Source organism: Helianthus annuus, chromosome 4 (genome assembly GCF_002127325.2).
Source record: "Helianthus annuus cultivar XRQ/B chromosome 4, HanXRQr2.0-SUNRISE, whole genome shotgun sequence".
Classification (NCBI taxonomy): domain Eukaryota; kingdom Viridiplantae; phylum Streptophyta; class Magnoliopsida; order Asterales; family Asteraceae; genus Helianthus; species Helianthus annuus.
Window position 1 is genome coordinate 204,908,564 of NC_035436.2, and position 15,296 is coordinate 204,923,859.

The 15,296-nt window shown below is 34.0% G+C and overlaps 1 protein-coding gene across 1 annotated transcript; it reads left to right on the top strand.

The window, feature by feature from the left end:
• The first annotated feature begins 4,795 nt into the window (after nt 1-4,795).
• Nucleotides 4,796-15,228, top strand: LOC110938145 (condensin complex subunit 2). The gene is made up of 13 exons (XM_022180616.1): nt 4,796-5,157; nt 5,279-5,380; nt 6,538-6,655; nt 7,763-7,833; nt 7,913-7,973; nt 8,045-8,245; nt 9,406-9,695; nt 10,415-10,559; nt 11,329-11,582; nt 11,676-11,706; nt 12,669-12,814; nt 13,759-13,854; nt 14,803-15,228. The coding sequence occupies exons 1-13, from the start codon at nt 4,897-4,899 to the stop codon at nt 14,995-14,997; spliced, it is 1,971 nt and encodes a 656-aa protein (XP_022036308.1). The 5' UTR covers nt 4,796-4,896; the 3' UTR covers nt 14,998-15,228.
• Nucleotides 15,229-15,296: the final 68 nt, after the last annotated feature.

Consider the following 15,296-nt stretch of genomic DNA (forward strand, 5'->3'; position numbering starts at 1 on the left):
GTCCCTACTTTAGCTTTGCTATTGATGTGATTTACTGAGGATGATGATGATGATGATGATGATGATGATGATGATGATGATGATGATGATGATGATGATGATGATGATGATGATGATGATGATGATGATGATGATGATGATGATGATGGTGGTGGTGAACCTTTTTAAAGGCTACACGTTTTGTATATGTAGCGATTCAATTGAGCTATTGGTTAACAGGGTATTGGCGGGTCTATTTAATTAAGTCGTCAGTTAGCAGCAGGGTTTTGACGGGTCAGGGTTTTGACGGGTCTCCTGTGTTTTTCCATAATAGGTTCTCATGGTTTAAGAACTTTTTTTTATCAAACTAGTAAATTTCCCCCGGGTGTTTCCACAAGACGCAAGCGAAATTTGAACGGTATCCATTCTGTTTGTCACAATATCGGCACATGTTATAGCAAACGAAAAAGATAACCTTAAAAGTAAACTCGTAACATAACCAAAACGATATGCCCTTATGTACGAATTTTCATATATTTTTCTAATTTTCAATATTTACAACAAAAATAATTGTTAACATGAAATTCCAAGTAATTTAAATCACTTTTTTATTTATTTTCCTTTACGTTCATTAATTCATCGAATGCAAGGAGTTGATATTGTATTATTGCAAAAGAAGTAAAATTCATACACTACTAGTGTTGTGTTATAAGGATTTATTGAGTATGATGATGATAGTGAACCTTTTTAAAGGTTATGCGTTCTACATATGTAGCGATTCAATTGGGCTATTGCCTTGGTTATCAGGGTATTGACGGGTCTATTTGATTAAGTTGTCAGTTAGCAGCAGGAGGGTTTTGACAACAACAAAAAAAGACAAACACCGACATAGGGCTTTTATAGTATATATGTATAATAATTAATGGAATTGTTGGTTGGATGCGTTTCCCTACCTCACCTATTTTGGTCCTTGTTTTATTGTTACATTTTTTACTGACTCATTCCAATACGACTCATTTGTTACCTCACCTGTTTTCGGCTCATATCATGCTATGATTTAATATAATTTTGAGCATTCAAAACGATCACTCCCCCTACTATTAACGCATCATCGGCAAATAACAAGTGCGAAATTACCGAACCTTCATTCGGCTGAAAAAAACAAGCTTTTTTAACTGTAGAGGAGAAGGCCTCCATAACAATAACAATGATAAAAGAGAAAATGGAAAAGGGGATCTCCTTCCAATACCCCCAACTTAATAGTATATTTAATTTCAATATTTAACAAAAAGGGGGTTCGGGGTGTTCGCGGTAACACCATGCGGGGAGTAAATCCACCGAGAGTGGTGGTACCGCCAACATAGCGGTGAGGTAGAGAGAGGGAGTGAAACCGGTGGGGCTTCACCGAAGAGAGGGGGAGGAGAGAGGGAGGAGAGAGGATGAGTGGACCAATCAAAACCTTTTTTTTTTTTTAATAAAAACCAAGTCACCTAAGAGGGGAGTACCGCCATCAATTTAGGGTGTTAGGGGAGTTTAAGAGGGGAGTTAACGTGACACACGAGGATTGGTTAGACGTAAGAGAGGGGACTCACCTCTTAGATGAGCACCCCTTACACCCTAATAGATTCGAAAGATGCAAAAGGTGAGGAGCTTGTTTGAGAGTGCGGGCCTCATCTTTTTCATTATTATTATTATTTTTTGTCTAGTTTATTCAAATATGTAGGTAATAATTAATTAATTAATCATCTTAGTCTTAGTTGTTAGATGACGTGTTTATGTTCTGATAATTATTTCTTGTGAACAACAAATCCTTTTATGTAAAATGTAATAGAATTGAATGAATTTCTTGATAATTTAAAAAGATAAAAAAAATCATAGTGAAAATGAATTAAGTAAGAAAGTTTTGATACATAATAGTCATTTTAAATTAAATACTAATATAAGAATAGCATCCGCTAGTAATTATATAGACTTGGCAAACGGGTCGGGTTGGGTCGGGTCTGGTCATGGGTCAAAACGGGTTCGGGTCAAAACGGGTCAATTAAAAAACGGGTTGTTTTGGTTCAGGTCAAAACGGGTTCGGGTTGAAACGGGTTCGGGTCAGAACGGGCCGGGTCGGAACGGGTTTCGGGTCGGGTCGGGTTGAAATAAGTTGTCATTCTTAATAAATTGATGGGATTCGAAGATGGTGGTGGCACTGATATATGTTAAAATGGTGTCGGTGCTTATTTTATGAAGGTAGTGACATCCTAGGTTTAGATCTCGGTACGTCTTTTTGCAACATTAAATCTTTAAAAAAATCCTAGGATTCTCCATGATGATTGTTGCTTCTGCTGAATATCGATTCTCGATGGGGTGGTGCATGGTCATGATTAACTTCATTTTTTGGATCTGGTTTTAGCTTTAATTTCAATGGAATAGTAATATTTTCGCATCGTAACGGTACGGGTCGAAACGGTTCGCGTCGAAATGGTTCGGTTCGAAACGGTACGGGTCGAAACGGTTCGCGTCGAAATGGTACGGGTCGAAACGGTACGAGTGGTTTGCGTCGAAACAGTTTGATTCAAAACGGTACTGGTCGAAACGATACGGGTAGAAATGGTACGGGTTGAAACGGTACAGATCGAAACGGTTCGCGTCGAAACAGTACGCGTCGAAACGGTTCGTGTCGAAATGGTACGGGTCGAAACGGTACGAAACTCGGCTCGACCCGAAACTCTTCTCGTGTGGAAACTCGTGCCGGCCCAAAACCTATTGCGATCCGAAGCCCGTCCCGTGCAGAAACCCGTGTCGGCCCGAAACCCGACCTGAACTGACCCCGTTCCGATCCAAAACCTGCGTCGTGCCGAAACCCGTCTCAGCCCGAAACTCAATTTGAACTGAACCCGTTTCGATCCAAAACCTGCCCCGTTTCTTTAAGACACTAACCCACATCAACCTATTTCTTTAATGTTGTCGACCCGTTTTGACCCGAAAATAAAAAGATGGAATTTCAAGTGACCCATTGTGACCCATTTAGTTAAAATATCTTACCCAAACCAACCCATATAATTTTAAAAGCAACCCAAACTAACCCATTTAAAATGCTTTGGGTCAAGATTGCCCCTTCTAGTAATCAAGTTTAACTTTATTTACTATTTACAAAGTGAACTAAATAAAACATATATAAAAATTGATTATTTTTTCGGTAAGTTTTTGTTAAGAAAGCAGTAAATATGACTGAAGTTTAGGTTACATAATTAAGCAGAGCTGTCTCCGAGAATTCTCAAAATAATTTAAGCCCCGGGCGAAATAAAAACCTGGGCCCAAAATTGTGATAAGAGGTAATGAATTAAAAAAAAGTAAGACTCTAGTGGTGGAGACAAACTTTGAACTTGAGACCTCTACAAAATGTTGAGATAGTTTTTCCCACAAACACCACCAATATTTTTATGTATAATAAATGAATGCATGTACTAAACATATAATATACTATATATATATATAAAAGCTTTTAAAAACCTTTTGAACCCTTTAAAAATTTGGGCCTCAAGCAACTACACGGGTTGGCTGGCCCAAGATTCGGCCCTGTAATTAAGAAAAAGTAGTGGGTAATTGTATGTGCTTCACAACAAGTCGATTTTAAAAAAAATTTATATGAAAACATAAATAAAAATAAGGAAGCCGCAAGGGTTGTCACGACACTGATATGATACCAATACTTCGTATATATACCAATACTTCGTATATATCAATCGAAATAGAAAATAAAAAAAGGTCGTGATATGCTCAAAATGATATCTATTATTGGTAAAAAAAACGAATATTGTTACGGGTTTCGATAATTCTGTTAACGGTACCGATATAGGTATCGATTCATCATACCGGTACCTACTATCGCTATAGTCATTGATACCAAATAAATACTTTACTTTGAATACATCTTTATTTTCAACCATTTATAAAAACATGAAGAGAAAAAATTAAACAACATGCGTATCTAGTTTTAATAAAGTGTTAGCAAACACAAATTTAACAAACTATAAATTAATTAACAAACTATAAATTAGGAACATATTTGGGCATATAGATATTTTTTACTCAAAGCTTTGAGAGTTTTTTCTTTTTTTAAATTGACATTACACACTTTTAACCAAAATCTATTTGACCTTTTACTTTTAATCCAAGAGTTTTCATCTATTGCAATTTAAACTCCCAACTTTTTACTTTGAACTTTGATCCCCCAGACTTTTCATATTTCGCAGTTTTTTCGTTTTACATCTCGTTTTAAATTTTGTGAATTAACACGACGTAACGTGTGTGTGGTTCAACGTTTTAACACTTCGAACTAGATTTTGCGAGTTAACACGGCTCAACGAGTGTGTGTGGTTCAACGTTTTTACGTCATCTATTTTTTTCTCATTTGACAGGTACGTTACAACAAGCGGGGTCCTAAATCGACTTAATTATTATTTTCTATGTTTTACGTTATAGTCCAATTTTTTTGCACTAACATACCGTAACTTCAGTATTAATTGTCGCTGATGTGGCGTTGGTGCTATTTCGTATGGTTTTATACCCCGTCGCATTGCATCAAACTGTAAATCTAGTTATTAGAAAAAAAATCAAATACAATCAAATAAAAGTTAAATGAGTTAATGCAGATATTTAATAAACTATAACGGCTAAATCAAAACTTCAAAAAAATATTTTAAAAATGACTGTTCAGTCTCGTATCAAAATTAATACTACTATTAAAAATTAAAAATAAATTAAATAATAAATAAATAAATTAAATAGTTTCAATAATAATTTCATTCCCAAATTCAAATTAAAGAGAGGGAAAACCCCCAAATTTTTCAGAACAACAAACCCATCTTCATCTCTCAAACCCTAACGCTTCAATTCTCCACAGATCCAGCAACTGTACTCCAAAAAATGGCTGAAATCCTAAGCCCTAGCCGTACTCCGGGCTTCAAACAGCGAGCGCCAGTCTTATCACCGGACCGAACTCTGTTTTTAGGCTCCAACGATGACAAACTCGAGCGTGCTCAAGCACGCGCCGCCCGTGCTGCTGCCAACCGCCGGAAACCGGTCGCGTTTCCGCAAGCAACCGATGCTAGTTCCGCCGATACGTATCTAGGTCAAGAGCAGATCATGGAAATGTTACAGAATTGCATCAAATTGGCCAGTGAAAATGTGTGTCGACTTGTTTGAAAGTTTATGATTACAGATTTACTTGATTTAAGTTTGAAATTGATAATTTGATGATTTTATTTTATTATTATTATTATTATTAATTTTTTTTTGTGGAGTGTAGAAAATTAATCAGAAGAATACGTGGGAGCTGAATCTGATAGATCATCTCTGCGATATTATTAAGGTTGAAGAGGAGAATGACACCGAGACTAATTTTCAGAAGGTATGAGACATAACTTTGTGGTTGAAATTAGGGTTTTATCGAATTAATTTGGTGTATATGTAGTAATATCATGAATTATATAGAATTTATTTTTGTTGTGACAACTATCTGGGAAGAACTAATAGTTATAGAGTACCAAATGACAAATAGTATGTTATTTGAAATAAGAAAACCCTAGTCATGGGTGATTAGAATGTTGCAGGGGCCTTAGTGAGTCTAATTAGTTGAATTCGAGGTTATTTAGTTTCCTTTCGTAGTTTTGTTCTTTCTAGCATTTACTTTTTTTTAAAAAAATCGGTCGAAAGTCGCCATAAGTGTATTTTTTTAATCTATAAAGTGTACAACCTATTAATTATTTATACAAAAGTTTAGATTGTTATTGAAATGATATGGATATGGTTTAACCTTACTTAAAAACTAATTATTTTTTAGAATTTAGACATAAAGTCTTTTGGTCAAACCCAACTTAACTGGACCTGTTACCCAGTGCGCGCTGACCGGTTCATAACTTCATATGCCAGCTTTATGCCCATCTGTTAAATATTGGGACCTTGGTTTAAAAAAGCGTGAGGCGCTTCGAAGCGTTTTGGTTCCAAAAGCTTTAAGCGAAGCTTTAAGCGCGAAGCGAGAGCTTCACGTATACGAAGCGCCCAAAATAAATAAAAATCAAAAGAATATTGTACACATCAATATGACCTATTCTACTTGTTAATCAATAATACACACAAAAACATGATTAAAAAACACACTTAACACATAAAAAACATAGTTAAAACATAAATTAAAGTCGAAACACGCTTAAAACATAAACATAAAAATAGTCTTTAATCAATAATCATCATAATCAAGTAAAGATAGCGGCTGATTATTAGGGTAAAGAAGTAGGGCCTCATTTAAACCCTATTTAAAGACTATTGGGCCTAAAAAATGGCCCAAATGTGACCTGATTGGGCTGAAGCGTCGCCTCAAACCATGGTCGCTTCGCGCTTAAAGCTCGCCTCAAAACGCTACACGTGTTGTGACGCTTCAGACCAAAAAAAGCGTTGTTCCAAACGCTTCATTGCTTCACGCTTAAAGCGCGCTTAAAGCTCGCTTTTTTAAACCCAGTTTGGGACATACATCGTTAATGTTATACTATTATATTTTTGCGAGTGAAGGCAAGCTGCACTCTGGAAGCTGGAGTTAGAATATACTCAATGAGGGTGGATTCGGTACATTCAGAAGCATATAAGGTTCTTGGAGGGATTAGTCGAGTTGCACAGGATGCTGAACAAGGTTAGCTTTGTTGTCTTGTACTAATGAATGGGTCGATTTGGTTATTAATCTCAAACAGGTTGAAGGGTTCAAACGGTTTGGAAGTAGCTCAACGCGTATTTCCAAATCATACAATCTTTTAAATCGTTTTATCAAAGTTAAGATTGGTATTGTAGTAGCATTGTTGTTGTAATGACATTTAATGCATGTATTATTTATTAAAATAAAAAATGGACAAAAACGTGTTCCCATTTAGAGGATTCAAAAGCTAAATTAAAAGCTTATACATTTATATTTTTATAATTTTTATAATTTTTATAATTTTTGAATGGCAAAGTTTCCTGTTTCCTATAAGATTTTTTTTGTTCACTTAAAACCTCGCAATTAACGGTAGTTTTCAAATGTGGCTATATTGTTATGTAAACATATTATATAAAACATGTATGGTGACACATTTTTAAACATACGATACGAGTACATAGTACTTCTATTGATGAAAATTGTAATGCACTAATGTGATTAAAAATACTTTAGAACATGACACATACTTATAATGCAAACATGAATTGCCTTTATGATGCCAAGCATTGTAGGATATTTTATTTCTATTTGCATAACCAATTTTAATAAACGATCTCACATTTTTTTTACAATCAAAATTTGATCAGTTTCATGATATCTAATTTTTAAGATGTGATTATCGTTTTACGATTATTCATGTTTATAAATTCAGGCTTACCACAAAATGTTTTAAGACAGGTTATGTTTTACTTGATGAAAATAATGTCACAAAGACAAGTTCTTTTAAGTTTCAGTTAATTTATGAAACTATATTTTACTTAATATAATCATAATTTTATAACAAATCATCATCATCATCATCATACTCAGTAAATCCCACCAATAGCAAAGTTAAGGTAGGGTCTGAGGAGGGTAAGATGTAGACAGCCTTACCTCTACCTCGTAGGAATAGAGAGGCTGCTTCCAATGAGATCCCCGGCTCGAATAATTTTATAACAAATAACGTTTTAAATCATAAGTGGTTAACTGAATAGTGGATAAATTTTGTAGTGGAACCTTATAAATATATATTGTTATAAAATTTATGGCTTTATGCCGTCAATACAGATATCGCACAGGATGGCAATACAGACAACAAGCAAGTCGAAGGCACTTCAAAGAAGGAAAAGGAACACAAGGTTTTTTTTTTTTTTTTTTTTAATTCTTTTAATCATCTCTTTTTATATGAACTAACTGTAATTTGTAATAATTTTGTAGTTATCTCCTCTAACAACATTGGAATCATCCTTTGAGGCTCTTAATGTGAAGAAATTTGATGGTACGGGTGCCACCTATGTATTTTCTTTATCCAAATTATATCATAAACTTAACTATTTTTTACATTTTTAGTTGCATTTGCTGTTGATCCTCTGTATCATCAAACAACTGCTCAGTTTGATGAAGGTGGATCAAAAGGACTTTTGCTGAATAATCTCGGAGTTTACGGTGGATGCCGAATGATTTTTGATTCACTTGAAGTACCTGGGAAGTGCATGTCATGCTCAAGTGACTATGATAAAACAAATACTATCGATATTTCGTATGCCAGAGGTTTGTTTCTTCCATGTACCCGTGAACATGGGCGGGTCAGACAGGTTGGATAGCGGGTCAAAATGGACTTTTCGATAGCGGTTGAAACATGTCAAATGGTATCTTTAGGATTACAAGATTGATAAGAAACAATTTTGTTAATTTATTTGTTAAATCGTTTATAAAAAAAGTAAGTGTGGCAAATACGATTTCAAAATATGTATTATGTGAATAATAATCTATTTTTTGGTTAAAATAATGTAGGTGATCATTGAATAAAATGATTAAGGAGGTTTTATGTAAAAAATACACTTTGGGTGAATTTTGACTTGTTTACTAGTTTAACAAATTGGTTATAAAAATAACACAAGTCGATCCATTGGTAAATAAATGGGTTAAAATTGGCGTATACTGTTATTATATTAGTTATAATGATATAGGTTTCAAATCAAAAGTTACTTTTAAGGTGACCTTGTACTCATTTAGGGACTGTTTGGCAACATCTGAATGGTTAAGTGCTGAACCAATAGTCTGAACCATTAAGTGCTGAATCAGTAAGAGGTCAGAACCATTAAGAGCCTGTATAATGCTTAACTGTTCAGAGACAAAATGTCTAACCAATTTAGATTAGAGGTTTTAACCATTCAGACTCTGTATAAATCTTAACCATTCAGAAACAAATGTCTGAACCATTCAGACATCTGCTCGTGAAATAAACAGTCTGAACCATTAAGTGCTGAACCAGTAAGAGGTCTGAACCATTAAGAGCCTCATTAAGAGGTAAACAAACAGCCCCTTAATCATACGTAGGGTTTTGAACTAACCAAGAACATGGGGTGTTTGTTCTAACTTAATCAAACACAAATGGAAAAATTTTGTTGTTCATGCTATAGTTTGTTAAGGAAAGAAAGTTGTTCGTTACTGTTTATGTTTGTTCATTATAGCCTACACGAACACACACACACACGCACAATTAGTTATACAAAGGAGCATAAGTGAACGAACAAGATTTGTGTGCTAGTTCTTTTAATTCAATGAACAACGAAAATCATTCATGTTTGTTTGTTTATCAAGTACACAAAGTCACAAACATAAACGGACATCTTTCTGACATTCATGTTTGTTTGTTTATTGCGAGTTGCATCATTATGAACTGTTAATTTTTGTTGTTTTCATCGTAGATTGTATCGAACAGATGGTATCAAATTTCACAACGAAACTTGAAATATCCCCAAGTCTTAAGGAGATAGTCAATCTGTTTGATGAAGATAATAAAAGACCAGCAGATACTTTTTCTTCTTCCCAAAAATCTGTAGAACCAGATAACGAAGCGTGCGATGACAATGATTTTAACGATGGTGGCCATGATAACTCAGAAGCCTGGGACTTTGTTAATGACAACCAAACAAATGTTAATGATGACTGCACCTATGAAGACGAGAATGATCTTTTTGATCCAGCTCATCATGAGGTGAGTCAGGCATGTTTAGGCCTGTAAACGAACCGAACGTTCATGAACTGTTCGTGAACTTGTTCGGCGGGAAGTTCGTTTGTTTAATAAGCAAACGAACATGAACACAATTTTTTGTTCATTTAACTAAACAAACGAACATGACACACATTTTGTTTGTTTATTTATGTTCGTGAACGTCCGTTTATGTTTGTTTATGTTCGTTTCAATTTAAATACATAAGTAGTCATATTTATAAATACTAAACATAAATGGAACTTTCCAAGTACTTATATAATATAACTAATTGGTAACTAGGCTTTCTAGTAATAAAAATATGTTTTCTAATGGAATTTTCATAATTTTTATAAAAACTACGTTATGTTCGTTTATGTTTAGTCAATTATGTTCGTTTGTTTACATTTATGTTTGTTCAATTATGTTCATTTGTGCTGTTTATTGTTTGTTAAATTATTTTTGTTTAAGTTTGTTTGCTTATGTAGCTTATGTTCGTGAACAGTTCGTTTAGGTTTTAAACGAACGAACATAAACGAATTGGAACATGCCCATAAACGAATTGATCGATATTTTACATGGGGACCGATAACCGATATATCACCGATATTAACTGCATAGTTCTTGGCCCATTAGAAATGTAACATAATTCAAGTTGGCCCATTGTTATTTGTAAAGTAGTTTTTAAGAAAAGAAAGGAGCCAACTGTTAAGGTTTGTTTGCAGGAAAACGAGCCGTATGTTTGTCATGATGGTGACGTGGATGTCAGATCAGCGACAGTTGACGGCTTCCTATTTCTAAGCCTTGGATTAACCGGAAAACAAAATGCCTGGGCTGGCCCGGATCACTGGAAGTATCGAAAGACTAAAGGTAAGATGCAGGTCAAGTAACGGGTCAAACCCGGTTTGGATCAAAAGTTCAAAACGGGTCATTTTCAGACTAACGGGCTGGGCTGGGCTGGGCTGACTGAGCTACAATTCTTATAATCTTATAGAGTAAAATGCCATTTTCGTCCCTGAGGTTTGGCCAATTTTGCGACTTTCGTTCAAAGGTTTGTTTTTTCTCATATGGATTCGTAAAGTTTGAAAACTTGCCATTTTCATCCGCCTCATTAACTCCATCTATATTTTTCCGTTAAGTCAGGGGTATTTTCGTCCTTTTACCTACTTGTTTTTTTTTTTTTGTTTAGTAAGGGCATTTTGAAATACTTGTACATTATGCTAAATGCTTGTACATAAAATGAAAAAGATCGAATTGCCCTTTAACTTAACAAAAAGACGGAAATACCCTTGATTTAACGGAGAAAAATGGATTGAGTTAAGGAGCCGGATGAAAATGGCAAGATTTCAAACTTTTTTGGATCCAGACGCGGAAAAACAAACCTTAAGGATGAAAATTGCATTTTACTCAAAACTATATTATATAATAGACTGATTCTTTGAATTATATTTTTAGGAGGTTGTATACAATATTGTTGCAATTTCAAATTTATAATTAACTCTTAAGCTAAATCTTTTTTGACTTTTTAAAATAAAACATAAGTAAACGGGTAAAGATTATCACCTCTACTTTGCTTCCATCTTCATGATTTAATTATGTGTTCTTGTATTAATTGATTTTTTTATTTAATTTTATGCAGGTTTAGACGATCCTGCTAAGGAAACCGGATCACCAAAAGTGCCTAAACGAAATAAAAAACAAGCTGAACCCGATATAGAATTCACTAAATCTTTAGAGTTGGATAACGAAACGTGTAGTATCTTTGCTCCTCCTAAAAACCCGAAAACTCTATTACTGCCTGCAAATAGGGAACCGGGTAACACAACACTTCCGGAAGATTGCCATTATCAACCCGAAGATCTAGTCAAGATATTTCTTCTTCCAAATGTTATGGTAAACTTGCAAGATTTTGAAGGATGCTAATTTAAGTTATTATTTAATCTATTTGAATATAATTCTTTAATCATATATTTATTTTATGTGTAGTGTCTTGGGAAGAAAGCAAGGAGGCATTCCGGTATTTTTTTGAATTCATTTATATTTTGTTACTCCATTAATATATATATCTTGACATACGTTAAAATTCAGAAATCTCATTGCCATCTTTGACCATGTGTAGTGGTTAAGAAAAATAATGCCCCCACCATGGGGCATTATCCGACACGTGGCAACCCAGTCAGCATGGGGCGTTATTGCAAAATTGGCGTAGTGGGATAATGCCCAAATAATGCCCCTTTCAATCCTTAAAAAAAAACAAAGTGATTTCTCATTGGTGGGTCAACCCAAGTCAAATCTCTAACAAGTGCAAAATGGCGTTTTAATAATAACGCCACTTTCATTTTTTTTGAAAAATAACGCCCGGTAACGCCCTGTGTAATGGCGGCCGGGGCGTTATGAGGCCTTTTTTTGAAAAATTTTTAAAAATCACGCCCCACTACGGGTGGTCTTAGAGGGTGTTCGGAATATTATTTATTTAAAGTTTAAACTGCTTATTTGCTTAGTGTGTTTTTTTTTTCCTTCTTAAAGCATATGAGCACGTTTGAGTTAAATATATGTTCTTAGTTCTTACTAATCAGTTTGAGAGTGCTTACTACAAACGATTTAAAATTACAAATTTACCATTAGAGGGAAATAAGTTGTTTCCATTAGAGTAAAGTACATCGATGGTGTCTCTGTGGTTTACCAAAATTTTGGATTTGGTCCCTAACTTTCCAAAAGTACACATATAGTCCCCATGGTTTGCACATTGTACATTGTAACACTATTAGTCCCTAGCTTTTTCCATAAGTACATGGATGGTCCCTGTGGTTTGCCCTTTGTAACGCATCTAGTCTCCAACTTGGACATGCTAAAACCTTAGAGTGAATTTAGTTGTTTTTAGTAAGCCTGATTACTTTATTACATTACACTTAACAGCATAAGCTGTTGTGTTTATGGTGTGCATTTTTAGGTTAATAAGATGGTTATTTGATTTTTCAGATGAAAATGGTCATCAAGGAGAAAGTAATAATAATGAAACTTTTCCATCTTGGGGTCATGATGATGATTGTGGTCAATTCGATGACGGAAATACTTATAACAGTGATGTTGATGACTCTACCACACTTGTCAGTCAACCCCGTCAGGTTTGTTCTCTCGTTTTCATAAGAAAGTACGTTAGTGTGATCCATTTATTTAGTTAATCATAATAATGAATAACCCAAGACAATGTGTAGGCCACCCGAGTTTGAAAGCAACATTTCAGTCACAAAAATGTCAAAAAAATCACTAACATAGAGTTGTATGCTTATTTTAGAAATCTGCGATAGGTATATACGTGGTAATCGTGCTATTTGTTTTCATGTATTTATTGAAAGAGTCCTAATATTTTACAGATTTTCTTTATCTTGTACAATGTTCATGTCTTTTTGAAATATTTTGGCATTTTTGTTGTCATGCATGGTTCTGCCCCGAATTGGCAGAAACGGAACCAAACTGATTCTTGAGTAGCAAGTAAAATGACAATAATGCTCTTTAGTGTGGTTTGTGTTCTTTTTGGTACTGTTTTAGTGATCATTGCAGTTTTTTTACATTGAATGGATTTTTACAAACATTTCTTCATCCTATAAAATCTTCGCACTTCATTAAGGTTATTTATTTTGTCTTTTTAAAAAGTTTGGGGCATTTTTCGTCATGTATCAAGTTTTTTATTTTTTGCTAGAATAGGCATTAATAAAAGCAAACTGATATTTGAGTAACATGTAAATTGACAAAAATGTCTCTTAGAGTTTCATGTGTTTTCACTTTTCAGGAGTAAATTACGATTCTGTCCCCTGTGGTTATATTACTTTTACCCTTTTAGCCCAAAAAGGAATTTTTTTTAACATCTGAGCCCCCAACGTCTTTTTTTCTAATCCTTTTTGGGCTAAAAGGATAAAAGTGATATAACCACAGCGGCCAAAATCGTAATTTACTCTTTCAGAAATATGAGGGACCTTAATGTAACTTTTGAATACTTGGATGACCGATTTAACATTATCTAATAAGTACCAACTATTTACCATTTGGACCCTAATATTTTCTTTTACAGGTAAACAAGATTGAAGTTGAGTATGACAAAACATCCAAACAAGTTGATGTTCAGGCACTTAAAGAGACTCTTTGGTCATCTATGCAAGAATCACCTGTGAGCTCTCTTTCTATCTCTTCACATTTACACACACACACACACATATATATAATTGAGTTAATTGCCAAAATCATCCCTGAGGTTTGGGCATGTTTGCCATTTTCGTCCAAAATGACACTTTTGTACCAAATTGCCCCCAACGTTTGTAACTTTTTGCCATTTTCATCGAAACCACTGACTTAGTTTATTTTTTCTGTTAAGTTGAGGATATTTGGATGAAATTGGCAAATATAAAACCACAGGGACGATTTTGGCAATTTACTCAAACCCTTTTTAATTTCTTTTATTTAATTATTTTTGTTACATATATAATAAAAACGAATATACTTGGAGTGCGAATTTAAAAGAGTAGAAGATGAATTACAAACTTGGTACATATGATAAGATTTTTTTATTTGACCTTTTTCAATAAGGTCACCAACATTTTAATTTTATAAAATTTAGAGGTTTAAGTAGATTTTATTCTTATAAAACTGATCTATATAAAAAATTAGAAATTAATTTCTGTCTTAGTTTATAAACATCCTTCGCCTTAATAGAAAAATTAACTTAGTTAGTGGTTGGATGAAAATTTATAAAAATTATGTGACAAAGCTATTATTTTTTTTTTCATATAAAAATTGCATGTATATTCTTTTTATTATATATGTAACAAAATTAATTAAATAAAAGAAATTTAAAAGAGTTTGAGTAAATTGCCAAAATCGTCCCTGTGGTTTTATATTTGCCAGTTTCATCAAAATACCCTCAACTTAACAGAAAAAATAAACTAAGTTAGTGGTTTCGATGAAAATGGCAAAAAGTTACAAACGTTGGGGGCAATTTGGTACAAAAGTGTCATTTTGGACGAAAATGGCAAACCTGCCCAAACCTCAGGGACGATTTTGGCAATTAACTCTATATAATTTGATAGTTCTAACATCATCCTGTATGTGTATTATGCAGGAAACAAAGACATTGTCTTTTAAGCACTTGTTAACATCATTCCCAGCCGATAAAAAGAAACCAGCCGCTGCATCTATTGATATTATCTCCCCACATTTGTGTTTCATCTGCGTGTTGCATTTGGCTAACGAGCATGGTTTGAGCATAATTGGGTGTAGCAACTTGGATGACCTCACAATAAACCTACCCGCGTAATCTTCAATGTTTCAACATGAAAAACGTTTACACCTTTTGTGTAGTTATGTTTTTACCTAGAATTTAAAGATTGAACTATGACTTTTATCATGCTATATTTCTTGTTATAGCGTGTTTAACATGATGTTGTAACACAGTTTGATTGTATTTGATTAGGACATTAGGTGGGATGTGTGATTTAAAAACCGGTTATTCTGCATTTGTTTTGAATAAATAGTTTTCTTGTAGGCCTTTGAAAATTGTTTTATCTAAGTACTTTTTCATAAACATGTTCAAATAATTTATAATAGTTATAGATG

What these genes read in the sequence shown, in the direction of transcription:
- LOC110938145 (XM_022180616.1), top strand. Translation starts at nt 4,897, where the DNA reads ATGGCTGAAATCCTAAGCCCTAGCCGTACTCCGGGCTTCAAACAGCGA. An exon ending in TGCACAGGATGCTGAACAAG is followed by an intron (nt 6,656 to 7,762) that starts GTTAGCTTTGTT and finishes CCGTCAATACAG; the next exon opens with ATATCGCACAGGATGGCAAT. An exon ending in GAAGTATCGAAAGACTAAAG is followed by an intron (nt 10,560 to 11,328) that starts GTAAGATGCAGG and finishes AATTTTATGCAG; the next exon opens with GTTTAGACGATCCTGCTAAG.